Raw genomic sequence first — 12692 nt, 5'->3', positions numbered from 1 at the left:
ATGGAAAAACCACGTAGAGTCTCTTATGCTGGTCTCACCACACAGCGGCCAAGAAAAGACTCGCGTGTACGCCAAACTGTTGCGATCATTGGGGGAGGCGCTGGGGGATGTTGCTCTGCTATTGAACTGGGATTGACTGGAAGGTTTAACATTTTGCTTTTGGAAAAAAATCGAGAATTGATGAGAGGAAGCAGTGATATCACACCGGGACGCTTGAGTCTTGGTTTCCACCATGCTGACAAAGATACAGCACTGTACTTTTTGCATGTCACCGTAAAATTCGTCAAACGTTATGGTCACTTTCGGCAAGAGCTGAGTCGAGAGCAGTCTCACCCACTTCGTCGAGGAAGATACTTCATCATGAAAAATTCATTGGTTCCTGCAAAAGAGATCTTAGAAATTTACGAGGCAATAAAGCAAGAATATGCAAAGATAGTGAGAGAAGATCCCAGCTGCGAAGTGTTTGGCCCACCAGAAAACATTTATCGAATTCTTAAGGCTCATGAATTTGAAAAAGATGTGGAAATTGCATCCGTTGATGTGGCCATTGAGACAGCGGAAGAGCTTCTTGATTGGCCAAAGATGAGAAAATTTCTAGTAGATCAAATTGAGAGGAATGAAAACGTCTTCGTGCATTCAAACACCAACGTGGTTACGATTACAGCTCTTAGTGGTAAGGGGTTTGTCATAGACGGAATAAATACAAATCATGGTGGTGCAGTGAGGATCGTTGCCGATTTCGTTGTGAACGCATCGTGGTATAACATTTCTAAGTTCAACAGAATGCTTGGTATCTCCTCTGTCTGCAGGTAATCGGATATTTTATGTTAATTGAACATGTTTCATTTAACCAGTTCTTTGCGCATGCAATTGCAACCGACAGCAAGTAGCCGCAATCTGCTTCTTCTTCTTCTGCTCCGCCTTCGCCTTCGTCTTGACTCTTCTCCTCCGCCTTCGCCTTCGCCTTCGCCTTCGCCTTCGCCTTCTTCTTCTTTTTTTCCCTATAGAAAAAGTAAAATATTTTCAGTCAAATAAGAAGATTGCATTTTAACGAATGACTTTTGGATCGAAAAGTTTTCTATTCGGAACTTTACGAAATGACCAGTATAACTAACTGCAAAACGCGGTTAAGATATTCCTTGAAAATGTTTTGGATAACGCTAAACTTCTCTTCCTGCGATGGCTGTTTACACAACAAATTCAAAAGCAAATTAAGAGAGATTTCACTCTGCGAACAGCATTTAAGAACTTACTATTTATTTTATTTCAGTAATTTGGACATAATTCTACGGTGGCCCACTATATTAGTGGCACTGCTGTACAACTTAAAACAAAGCTGTTTCTGTATCAAAACTCGTCTCCAATGTGCAGTTGTTCCTCCTTTTCATACAAATAATAGGCCTAGTAAAAATCACCTCGTTCGTAGAAATAAGCAGCCTCCTTAGAAATGAGCTTCCTCCTTACAAATAAGCCTTCTCCGTAGACATGAGCCCTCTCTGTAAAAAAAATACGCCTTCTCCGCAGAAACAGACCTCCTCCGTTTTGCCCACTGTTCTTTAGGCGATATTGAATAAAAGCAGTGGCCCTATTCTCAAAAACTTTGCTTTCATATCAGTATTATGTAAGATCTGTTAAATTGACTCTCTTTACCTGGTTTCGTCAGCCATTTTAAATTCTCAAGCGGATTAACGCTGTAAACTCGTTCCCAGACTACGGTTCCCCGTTCCCCGTTCTCGCTTTAAGTAACATCCCTTTTTCTGAGGAGATGCCGTATTTCTACAGAAGAGGCGCATTTCTGCAGAGGAGTCTCATTTCTGCGGAAGAGGTGTATTTCTGCGGAAGAGGCTCATTTATACGGAGGAGACTCATTTCTACGGAACTTTGTTATATGCTGTAAAGTAGTGCGGGCACTAGTGGGCTACCGTATAATTCCCACGCCTCTCAAAGATTTCTGTAGGCCACGGCGCCAATTACAACAAACCGCAACTTCGAGATTGCCTCAGTACAGCTGGGAAGACAGTTGTCCATAGCTACGCATCTTGCCTCGGAAAATCGCATTCGGTACGACAGCTTAAACAACAGTACTGAAATATTTTAGGCTCTTAAGTTAATTTAGTCTGTCTATCATCTTTTGAAAATGTAGTCAAAGGGACTTGTTCTAAAAGAATTTTCTTTTCACTTAGAAATAGGTGCAACCGTCTCAAAGCCATAGCTACTGTGCAAATTCCCAAAGAACTTGCTAATGTTCCGTCCATGTTCTTCTGCATGGGTCCATTTTGTATGTTTTGCAACAAAGGTAATGGAGTGGGAATGATAACTTACGCCCCAGAAACCAACATCGCTGTAACAACTTCCTCTGGTGAGCAGGAAACGAAGTTCTCACGTTTTTGTCATGGCCTCGCTGATGAGAAAGAAACGCTTGCCAGAGGGGAACGAATACTCGCCGGTGTGACCAAGTACATTCCTAACATGCAACTTGCCAAGCTGACGAAGGTGTCAATCGGGATAGTGCAGATCTTCATGGATGAGAGCACGCTCGATCCTGGTTTTAAAATTGGAAACCTGGACTTTACTCACAATCCACTGAAGGAAGAAATTGCTAAAAGGAATTACAGTGGGGTTGAGGAGCCGATTCCAGGCTACGTCATAAATGCATGCATAAAATTAATTTACTGCTTCGATAATGCACATCTTGTCAAAGACATTTTAGCCAAAAACTGTGGATACTCGTGAAGTCAACAAACACAACTAGCTTTTTTACATGTATCTGTTTCTATAAGATTTCCAATCATTAGAACGTTCCATGCCCTAGCGTTGCGACCTGACCTGGCTCTTGTTCACTTTACTTGTTTAAATTGGTATAGAGAGTCTTTTTTTGTCATTGCTGTCGGTTCTACCCAACGGCTCGAACAACGTCAGATCTTGACAGCAAATTTACCTGTACTAGAATAATTCACAACGTTTTAAGAAAAGGTTACATAGCTTATGTTATTATCTCTGCCGTTAAAAGGAAGATTAAGGGCTAGCGACGAAGAGATCGACAAGCACAAAAATAAAAAATAGAAAGGGGACAAGGGTTCATTTACGCCCTTCATTAAATTTCTTATTTATATATGTGGTCAGAGCTCATTCCCCATATAACAAGTTCTCTAGCATTAATTGACGTTTGTTTGGCCGATGATACTTTTGAGAATGTGGACAGGATTTATCTTATCTTAAAATTGCAAAAGCTTCATGTTCCGGCGCCGAAGTAACACTTTCCGGTCGACAGCGCATACCAAGTAAACTAATGCCTTCTTTCACCTTAGTTTACTCAAATTAACTTTAATTGAGCTTAAAATTTCTTTCTTAATGACATAAACGCGATTGCACAAATAGCGAAGTTTCCAGCCCAAAAAATTCGCCCATCCGAGCCGTGGGCTGGCAAAGTTTTCCGCCAAGAAATAACACAATATCTTTTTCAACCTCGTCCCCAGGGCGCTTTTCCCTGGCTTTGCCACCCAGAGCCAGGGGGAAAAGTGCCCTGGGGACAAGGTTGAATATGTTTTTTCAGTTCTGCATTCCTGAGATTCCCCTCCCTTCCTTTTCATAGTCTCCCATCCCCCTCTACCAGAGTCTGTAAGGACGGACAGACGGACGGATGTACGCTCGATCAATCACGTGACAATCAAACGAAAAAGGGTTGAACATGATATATGGGGCTCTCTGGAGTTCTCTGACGGGCTCGTAACATATTATAGCAATTGCAATAATGTGAACTTACATTTCCAGGTGATGTACTTGCTGCAGTTGCCGTCTTTCTTTCTCTTTAACTCTCTTGCAGACTGAATCGGGCTCTTTATTTATCTCCGTCTCCAGGGGAACATTTGCATGGATATGGTCTTATTTTATGCTGCTAAATGTCAGCGTGATTTTTCCGAAATATTCAATGGAACGATAAGATACGATAACTTTATCTAGAGACGAAGATGCAATGAACCTTTTTTTATTATCCAACTGTATTTTTTTATTGTACAAAAAACTTTATGATAAATTTTTCCTACTTTATTTTGTAAAAACATAAAAAAAGCTCATGCTTATAGTAAGTGATATTTGCATAGCATGTTATAATAGCTCATATTTAATGACGGTTAAGCCAATCAAAACTCTAGAATACTCTAGAATTGCATTATCCAATGATCTAGTTTTTAATAGTAAGATATATGTATTTAAAAAGGGCGTAGCTGAAAGGGGGGGGGGGGGTGGGGTTCTGAGGTGCCCTTGATCCCCCCTCAGGTGGCGAAAACGCCACAATACCCTCTGTTTGCCCTTACGGCTTGCGGCGTATTAAGATTGTTTTCGGGATTTTGGAGGGGTTTATTTGGCAACTTCAATGATTTAAAACTGAATCGTTTAAGTATGAATCAGTTTTAAATCATTGAACTCTCCAATTAAACCCCCCAAAAATCCCGAAAATAATCTTCTTATATTAATACCTCACCTTCAGTTCCTTGCGAAACAAATTAAACTTCAGTAGAGAAGTCCTATGTGCCACATGGCACGAAGAAGATAGGTAACAGGTAACAGAGAGGTGATGAAAGGTCACAGCACCACAAAAGGTCAACATCACGAGCAGGCTAGGGAGCAGCGGCGATAGCAAACGTTTCCCGGATTAATTAGTCTGCTGAATATCTTACCGCTCTAATCAACCGCAAGACCACTTCACAAGAAACATCGCGGTGAACTAGCCATCGTAGTTCACCGTCGTCTGAACTGAACATTCGCGGAATGTGGAAAGTGTATTAAAAAAGTGCGTACTACATCAAGAGAGATTCTTTCCGTGGCAACACGTGCCGCTTTTCTGAAAGATTTTTTAGTTTCGCCGCAAAAAACGCTCCATAAGGTACCCAATTGTTGATCGATAATTATTTCGAAGTTTTATAATAACCGAGAATCTGTTTCGCGGTAGCTCCTCGCTGATTACGTACAAGTCAAAAAATGCATATGCAGTGCATGTTATAACTTATATCAAGGACTTGACGCAAGTTCTCTTAACAAAAAAATAGTTTGAAGGAAATTGGGTAGTCTCTCATATACCGGGCTCCGAAATAGTGAAACATTAACAGCTAATAACCTCAAACAACAAATACTAGGTACACAGGGACAGAACGTGTCTTACACAGGGTACAGAGGATCGATAACCACTACGGGGTCAGGGAGAACTCAGGGACGGGGGAAAGCGGGTATAGAGGAACAGAAACAATACCTTGGATTCCAGAGGTTACTCGCTCTTTTGTCGCTCTTTTCATCACTTATGTCCAGAAACGCACCTAATTTGATGTAGGCCCAATTTTAACATCCAAAACGAAGTGTCCCTTTAAGTCTAAGCAATTGCTACCTATTTTCAACAACAAGGTTAGTATAAAGGTTAGCGTTCTTTTTAGCTTTGGGTAAATGCAGCAGTTAATCATTATTTGGGGACACTTGTGACGTTTTTTTGTCTGTATTCCGAGACATGATTGATGTTGAAGTTGGAACCGAGTGCATCTAATTATGTGCATTTCTGGACATATCTGTTTTTCATAGCCAAAAAATAACCTCTGGAATCCAGGGTACAGAAACAAAAGCCAGAGCCTCAATAACCTTTAAATCTGCGACGTTCAGGACTCCACTTCAGTCAACAATGGCGCATTGTTTACTTTCTCTCTGTCGCCTTTTTACATACTAAAAACACAATTCAAAGGGGCAAAAATGAATAAAAAAAGGTCAAACGCGTTGAAAAGAAACTAGTTTTTCAAACGCCTTGGTTAAATTTTCAAACGCGTGGACTCTTCGTTCTCAACGCGTTGATGGTTCGCTTATCTTTGTAACACATTATAAACTGTTGTATGTCAATTATGTACAAAGAAAATTACAGGTCTAAATTAACATAAATAGAAAAGAATGTAAAAACTAGTCACCATTTATCAAAGAAGTCTATGCACTAGCCACATGTACCTATTTTTGCCCCAAGCCGCTGTCCGTTCGTTTGACATAAACAAGAGTCCAAGATGTATTTGTAGTGTCACGTGTAATAGGGGAATAATTCTCCTAAGAGGCGACGACAGCTCTGCTAACGGACGCTAATTTTTCCAATTCCCAATGGTCCGCTTGCGAGAGAGTTAACTGTGATTGTGTTTTCACTAGGCCGATTAACTAGCTGAACATTCTTTCTAGGTGTTTGTTTCCAGACCGACATTTAGTTAAACTTGAAATCTGTTTTCACTGTGAAATTTAACCCGAAATTCTAGCCGTTTACTCAGCAGATTCAAATTACAACAGCGCGCAAGTTTGAAAAAATGGCCAATTGGGACATCAGTTTCGGTTAACAGATCCTTCGGTCGGACTGTTCTAGCTGCTTTCGCCAGTACTTGGGGAAGATGCGGGTGAAGATGCTGAAGATGGCATAAATTGTAGAGCATTTGTGCTCAAAAGCGGGAACTGCGGGTTCTGCATGCCGCCACCGTGAAATAAGTAAGGTCCTGGCCGAGGAACTGAGGGATCTAATGAGGCCGGAAGAATTGTAAATCGGAACGGGAAAGTATTACGAGTGAATTCGTCTGCCATTTCAAAAGCACTGTTTGCAAAGTGAACCACGAGGTGAGCGCCAGCGTCTGGAAAATATTTGCCAGCTCACGATTTAGCAGGCATCTGTCACTACCGGCAATGTGATTGGCTGCGGCATTTACCAGGACAAGTTATACCATCTCGCGAGGTAGTATAACTTTGCGGGAATTTCCGGTCATAAAGGCGAGATAATACCTTGTTTTTTCTTGTGAGAACAGCTTGCACTTTTAACTCGCTAAACTTAGGACGAACTGTTTTCACTGTACTTTCGGACTTTTCCGACTTTAACTAGTCAAACTTGTCCCAGTGAAAACACAACCTGTATGATAGACACTCAGTCCCTTTTTGATGGATAAAATAAATAAAATTTCATTGCCCAGTGTCAATTATTACATGTGGGGTGTCCGCTCAAGAGAAAGCGTAAACATAAGAAAAATTCAATTTTAATTTTCAAAAGTGTCCGCGTCCCTTTGCGAGAGAGTTTCCCCTTACGGGAATATGCAAATACAGAGTTTGACTGGAAGGTAAAATGGGGAATAGAAAACAGTGTCTGTAAGTAGAGCTGTCCGCTTACGAGAGTGTCCGTTAGCGGAGAGTTGACTGTATCTGCGAAATTAACATTGTCAAGGTATAGCTCATGCTGTGAGTTTCTGATAGTACAGAACTTTGAACTCCTAAATTCAAGACCGCGGGTTCGATTGACCACTGCAAGAGCGTTTGCCCACTAGCGTGATTGAAGTCTCTTTCAAGAAATCTGTGGCAGCTGCAAGAGGTAAGCAAACATAATATCCGTTCTCCGGTTTCCCGGCATAAACGGTGAGAGATCCGCAACATTATGTTAAACCTTATCCAACCTTAGGTTAAATGATTTCCATGAAATTCTGGAGGTAACCGTTTTAATCATAAAGTGCAGGTTCTGACATTAGAATGATCTATATTATAAAATTGCTCTAGTTAGAAGAGCTCTATATAGTGCGTGATAAATATGAAATATAAAATTCTCTGACATTAGAAAGTTCTATAGCATTCTAGAACCGCTCTAGGTCTTGACATAAGAAAGTTCTATAGCATTCTCAGTAGAACTGCTCTAGTTAGAAGAGCTCTAGAAAGTGCTTGATTAAATAGAAATTAAAATGGTCTAATTATAAAGTTCTATAGCATTATAGAACCACTGTAGTTTAAGCTTTATAGCATTCTAGAGTTCGACAATTTTATATTTTACCCTCTCTGGGCTCTCAGGATGTCTGGAATGTCTAGAGTTCTGGAATAGCTATGCTCTCTAAGTGAGTTCTAGAACGTCTAAACTGCACACTAGGTTCGGGTCTAGAAATCTAAATTCTAGAGTTCGACAAGTGTTATATGTTACCCTCTGTGCGCTCTACAATGTCTAGAATGTCTAGAGTTCCGCTAGAATAGCCATGCTCTCTAAGTGAGTTCTAGAACGTGTAAACTGCACACTAGGGACCACTAGGTTTGGTTGGTTTTACTGATTACCATTAATTGTAAATACAAATACCTTATTCCTAAGCACTGATCTTGTAACAATTTAGCTTTCAATTTACGGTTTAGTTAACTACACTTTAACTACACTATCATTTCATATGGTAGAACCCTTGAACTTTTAGAGAATTTAGAGCCCCCAGACGGAAATTTTAGCGATTACAGAACTTTAGAATATTAGGAACAATGATGCGGCACCGTGAGAACTAGTCTTTCATTCAAAGATCAAGTGGCTTCCAATGCGGTCCGTAAACAATTACGCGATCTTATTAGTCATAAGATTGGTGTTACAGTAAGATAATCAAGCCATCAGTTGTGAATCGGCAATGTGTTGTTTATTATTACCAACGAATCAGCCGAGCGAAGACGCGAGGCTGACGAGGCGGCAGCCTTAATAGAGCCGAAGCGCGAGAGTGTTGTGTATGCAAAAAAATTCGACCGCTCCAGAGAAAATGTAATAAAAGATAAAGTAAGGGAACAAAGGCTGCTTTATCATTTGACTTCAAGAACCAATGAAGGCGCATGTTTTAATGTGTGATGTCATTAGACAAACTGGCATGGCGCGACATCGTTCACGAGGATTTAATACGAGTGATACAGAGGTTTTTCTTTTGCGCTGTTTCCGGTGTCGGTCATGTCTCTATTGTGTGTCGGTCGCGCCGTCGGCCTTCGACCGCCCAATTTCCGTCTGCCGCGTACGAGAAAAACCTCTTGTACCCAGGGTATACGAATGAGTGAAAACACATTTTTTTCCCATTTCCCTGACCATTGTGTTGTGTCCACTTGCTTTGAGGGTTCTTTAACATTTATTTTCGAACCAGCGTTTTTGAATATCCAGACGGAATCCAGCATACGTGCCAAACTTTTTGTTTAATTTTCATTGTTCCTTCCTTTCACAATACAGGCTTCGTATCTACTATTGTTCTTTTAGTATTTATAGATTGCCAATTTTCAAATTACTTTGACTTGAACGTTTAGCTAGCGTCGTCTTTTCTTAACAAAGTTTTTAACGAAGTTTTTAGCACTTTTTAGTATGCACGTGTTTAGATATATTTTATCGGCGTTTTTTGTAGTTAAACGTTTTCCAAAATCACTAAGGATCGTATCTAAATGGTCGAAAACGAACGATTCAAATTAATAATCTTGAGGTATCTGACGCTGATACGACCTTGTGTGGAGTACCGAAGACTCAGTACTTGGGCCTTTCTTCTTTTTAATTTATATCAACGATCTTCAGAAGTGATCTCCACTATTTACCTTGGAAAATAACTTGGATAAACTTGAATCAGCTGTTAAAGGGGTATTTTCACGGTTTTGCGCATGTCCAAGCTTTGGCGCTATAAGTATTAAAATTTGCCGTGCTTACTGAACCAGACGATGTTCATTAATCACAGAAAATACTAGAGCATATACACTGAATTACTGAGACCCAAATTTGGTGGAGAATAAATACTGCGGGTTTACCCAAAAAATATCAAATTTGGTCTTGACCAAACTTTAAACACCAAAGAAATACCAAGTGAGCTTTCGCGCAAAAACATATCTTCACACGTGAAGGTAACGAAGATCACTGTTGCTATGGTTACATATGAAAATCGCGCCTTTCAATGCCTTTCGTGAATGATTTAGTATTTCATTGGTGTTTATATAATGAATAGAATATTACATGACCACTTGGAGATACAAAATTTATCTTCTCGAGTGAGCGCAGCGAACGAGTGAAATATTTTTCAACACTCGAAGAGAAATTTCTTATCTCCGCGCGGCCATGTAAAATCCTCTATTTTCTTACACACGAGTTATCTACTCGCATGCAGTAGATTTATAACACAAAGGAAATGATTGCAAAAGTAACTCCAATGAGTAATTCCGTTTCTATGGCATTGTTTCCGATTTCTGCATCAGTGCTTTCGATTGTTTCATTAGGAGCTGACGTTAGAGTTTGCCCATGCGCAGAAACGTGAAACTCTCCCTTAAATTACTTGAATAATCACGGGATTGAGCACTGAGTTACATGCGGTGGCTATCTCCAGGAGGGTCTCAATAGGGGGTTTCATTTGACGGGTGACGGTTAAATTTGAGGTCATTTGATGGTTGACAGTTATTTTTCTTGAGTTACTTTTATAACACGAAATTAAAGGGCGAATTTGGCTGTAATTGTAAATAAAACGATATCAGTTTGCCCAGCCACATTTTAATAATCCGGGCCAATTAGTCCTATAATTTGTGCATTAAAAATGAGGTTTTTGGTCGTCTACTATATGTCTACCAGTTAGTAGCGTAATTACGTCACCTTCATTACCGCTGGACCTTATTAAACGCCTGCTCCACCAAGTGGTATCGCCAAAAACATAGCCCTCCAATATCTATATACTACTCACGTCCTCAAAGCCTTGTTGAGCCTTATCTTGAAAGAAAACTACGCCGGTAACCGCTATGGGTAACAAAAGGTCAGTATCTTTTGCTAACATGAAGACCACCCCTCCCCCCAAAATCAGTGATGGGAAAATGGCACGTTTTGGCCTTCACACAGCTTCATTCTTGATTTAGGGGGAAGGGGGCATTTTTGTTCCAATTTATTATGTCCAAGATTGTAGCAAATAGCTATCATCCGACTATAAATTCAAAGATGACATTTCAGATAAAGAAAAATAACATTCTTAGATACATGCGCAGTCAAGGGCGATAAATTTGAAAGACACTTTACTCTAAGCGACTTGATGTTTGATGTGCGCACGCAGTTTAACCTTTCCAGTTAATCTCGACCCCGGAGCTCTTCTTTTGACTGAGGTAGAGAAGAGCTCTAGGGAGCCCTGAAACAAAGTGTCTTCTCATTGGTTTTCGCGAAAAACAATCTAAAGCGCCTTTAATTATTGGTACGTTCTGTTCCTTTGTTGGGACCTTTGTTGGTACATTCATGTTAGCACGAGGAGTGAAGAGGCGACGGAAGGGTCAAATAGCAATTTTTGGCTATGAGAACCCTACGGCGCATGTTCTCCTGCATAGAGTTTCCAAGAGCCTTGGGTCGATCGGAGGCTCTGGTGAAGAGAATGGTGCAAACACTTCACCTCCTCTCACCCTCTGGGTGTCGGGAAAGGCTTCATCAAACGCGAAGCCCAAATTTGAAGAAGACATCGCACAATGCAAACAAAGATTACACTACAGAGGTTAACCAGATAACCTTGTAAACATGTTCATATCTGAGGAAAGCAAAAACATTTTGCTGTTTGTTACATAATATCGCCCATCAGTGCCTAATCTCAATCTGATTTTAACCACCAACTGGCGGCTTCTACAAAACCAGCCCTTGCTGAGAAAATCTTTAAAAATTCTCTCCGTATTTCGAATAGAAAAGGGAGATCTTTGGAAGATGTGCCCTTTGGAGCAAAACCCTGAATGTCTTTCACTTTCGTATCTTTGTGACCGACAGTTGACGCCTTGGACCATCCGCAGGATGATGCGACGTTTTAATGACACCGGAATGTTTTAAAGAAGGAAGTCAATTCTGTCTCTATAACCGGTTTTTCCGATACTAGAACTCACCGTGTGATGATTTGCTCCTTGGCAATCACTAGAAAATTAATTAGTCTCTAGAATATTCCATTTTGTCCGACATCCATCATTGGAGATTTGATTTGGATTAGTAGGGAACATTCAGGGACAGTTTCAAGAAAATCGTTCGACAATTTTTTTTTCCGTTAAATATTTAAACGCGAAATTTTGAGTTCAGAACTCGAAATTTGGAGTTCATCAAGGTACGCATCGTAATTCAGAATGCTACTCACTTGATTTATGTGCTAAGGAACAGGCCGAGTATTTTGCCGCTACTAGCTGTCATTTCATAACATTTTCGTTGTCTTTGATGACCTACATCAGCATTTGTCTTTTAAATTACACGAGCTTGGCCTTTCTTAGTGCTGTTTTGGTGACCTCGGATATATGATGAAGCGTGTCATGGCTCATGTTCACGACGGAACACTTTTCTTCTGGTAAAGAAAACTACTAGACGCGGTTAAACTTTATTGGCTCTTCCACGTAAGATCTTTTGAATTGACTTAATTGTTGCTATGGATATTAATCCAAATGATTGACGTTGGCCCAATTAGTTCTAAAAAGTACACTGGTATTTTTTTCGATTTTGCAATCTTTTTCAGCGCGTAATATGAATTCAATTGCCAGATTAACATAACTTAACATAATTTGTTTGTTAAAGTCAATAGACCTTATTCACGACGGCCGCCATGTTGGATTTGCTATTATCATGAAAATTAGCTACACACTTCTGAGGGGGCAAACAACACAAGTTCGAGAGGTTACAACGAACGTTTTAGCCACACAGATGATTTGTTTCACGTTCATTGAATGTTTATCACCTAAGCAGTAAAATAGAATGACTACACAAGTTACTTCGATGATTTTTAGTGAAAAATGAGCAGATAACGAAGTAGAAAGTCAAACTGTCAAAAGCAATATAAAGATATAAAATTATTATAAAAGGTACTTAATTCTAAATACTAAAATGCACTTTTAGCAATGCTATTTCAATATTTCGACGAGCCGATTTTCCACAATTTACCTTTTTTCCAATGTTTGCCCCCTAGCATAAC

The 12692-nt window shown here is 40.0% G+C and overlaps 1 protein-coding gene across 1 annotated transcript; it reads left to right on the top strand.

Moving 5' to 3' along the window:
* On the top strand, positions 1–2733 carry LOC137971854 (uncharacterized). Its single transcript, XM_068818604.1, has 2 exons — positions 1–809; positions 2184–2733. Exons 1-2 carry the CDS (start codon positions 1–3, stop codon positions 2731–2733), a joined length of 1359 nt encoding a protein of 452 aa, XP_068674705.1.
* The last annotated feature ends 9959 nt before the right edge of the window (positions 2734–12692 follow it).

Source organism: Montipora foliosa, chromosome 1, assembly GCF_036669935.1.
Source record: "Montipora foliosa isolate CH-2021 chromosome 1, ASM3666993v2, whole genome shotgun sequence".
Lineage (NCBI taxonomy): Eukaryota > Metazoa > Cnidaria > Anthozoa > Scleractinia > Acroporidae > Montipora > Montipora foliosa.
The sequence above is the reverse complement of the archived record's forward strand: the minus strand, read 5'-3'. Positions and strand labels throughout refer to the sequence as shown.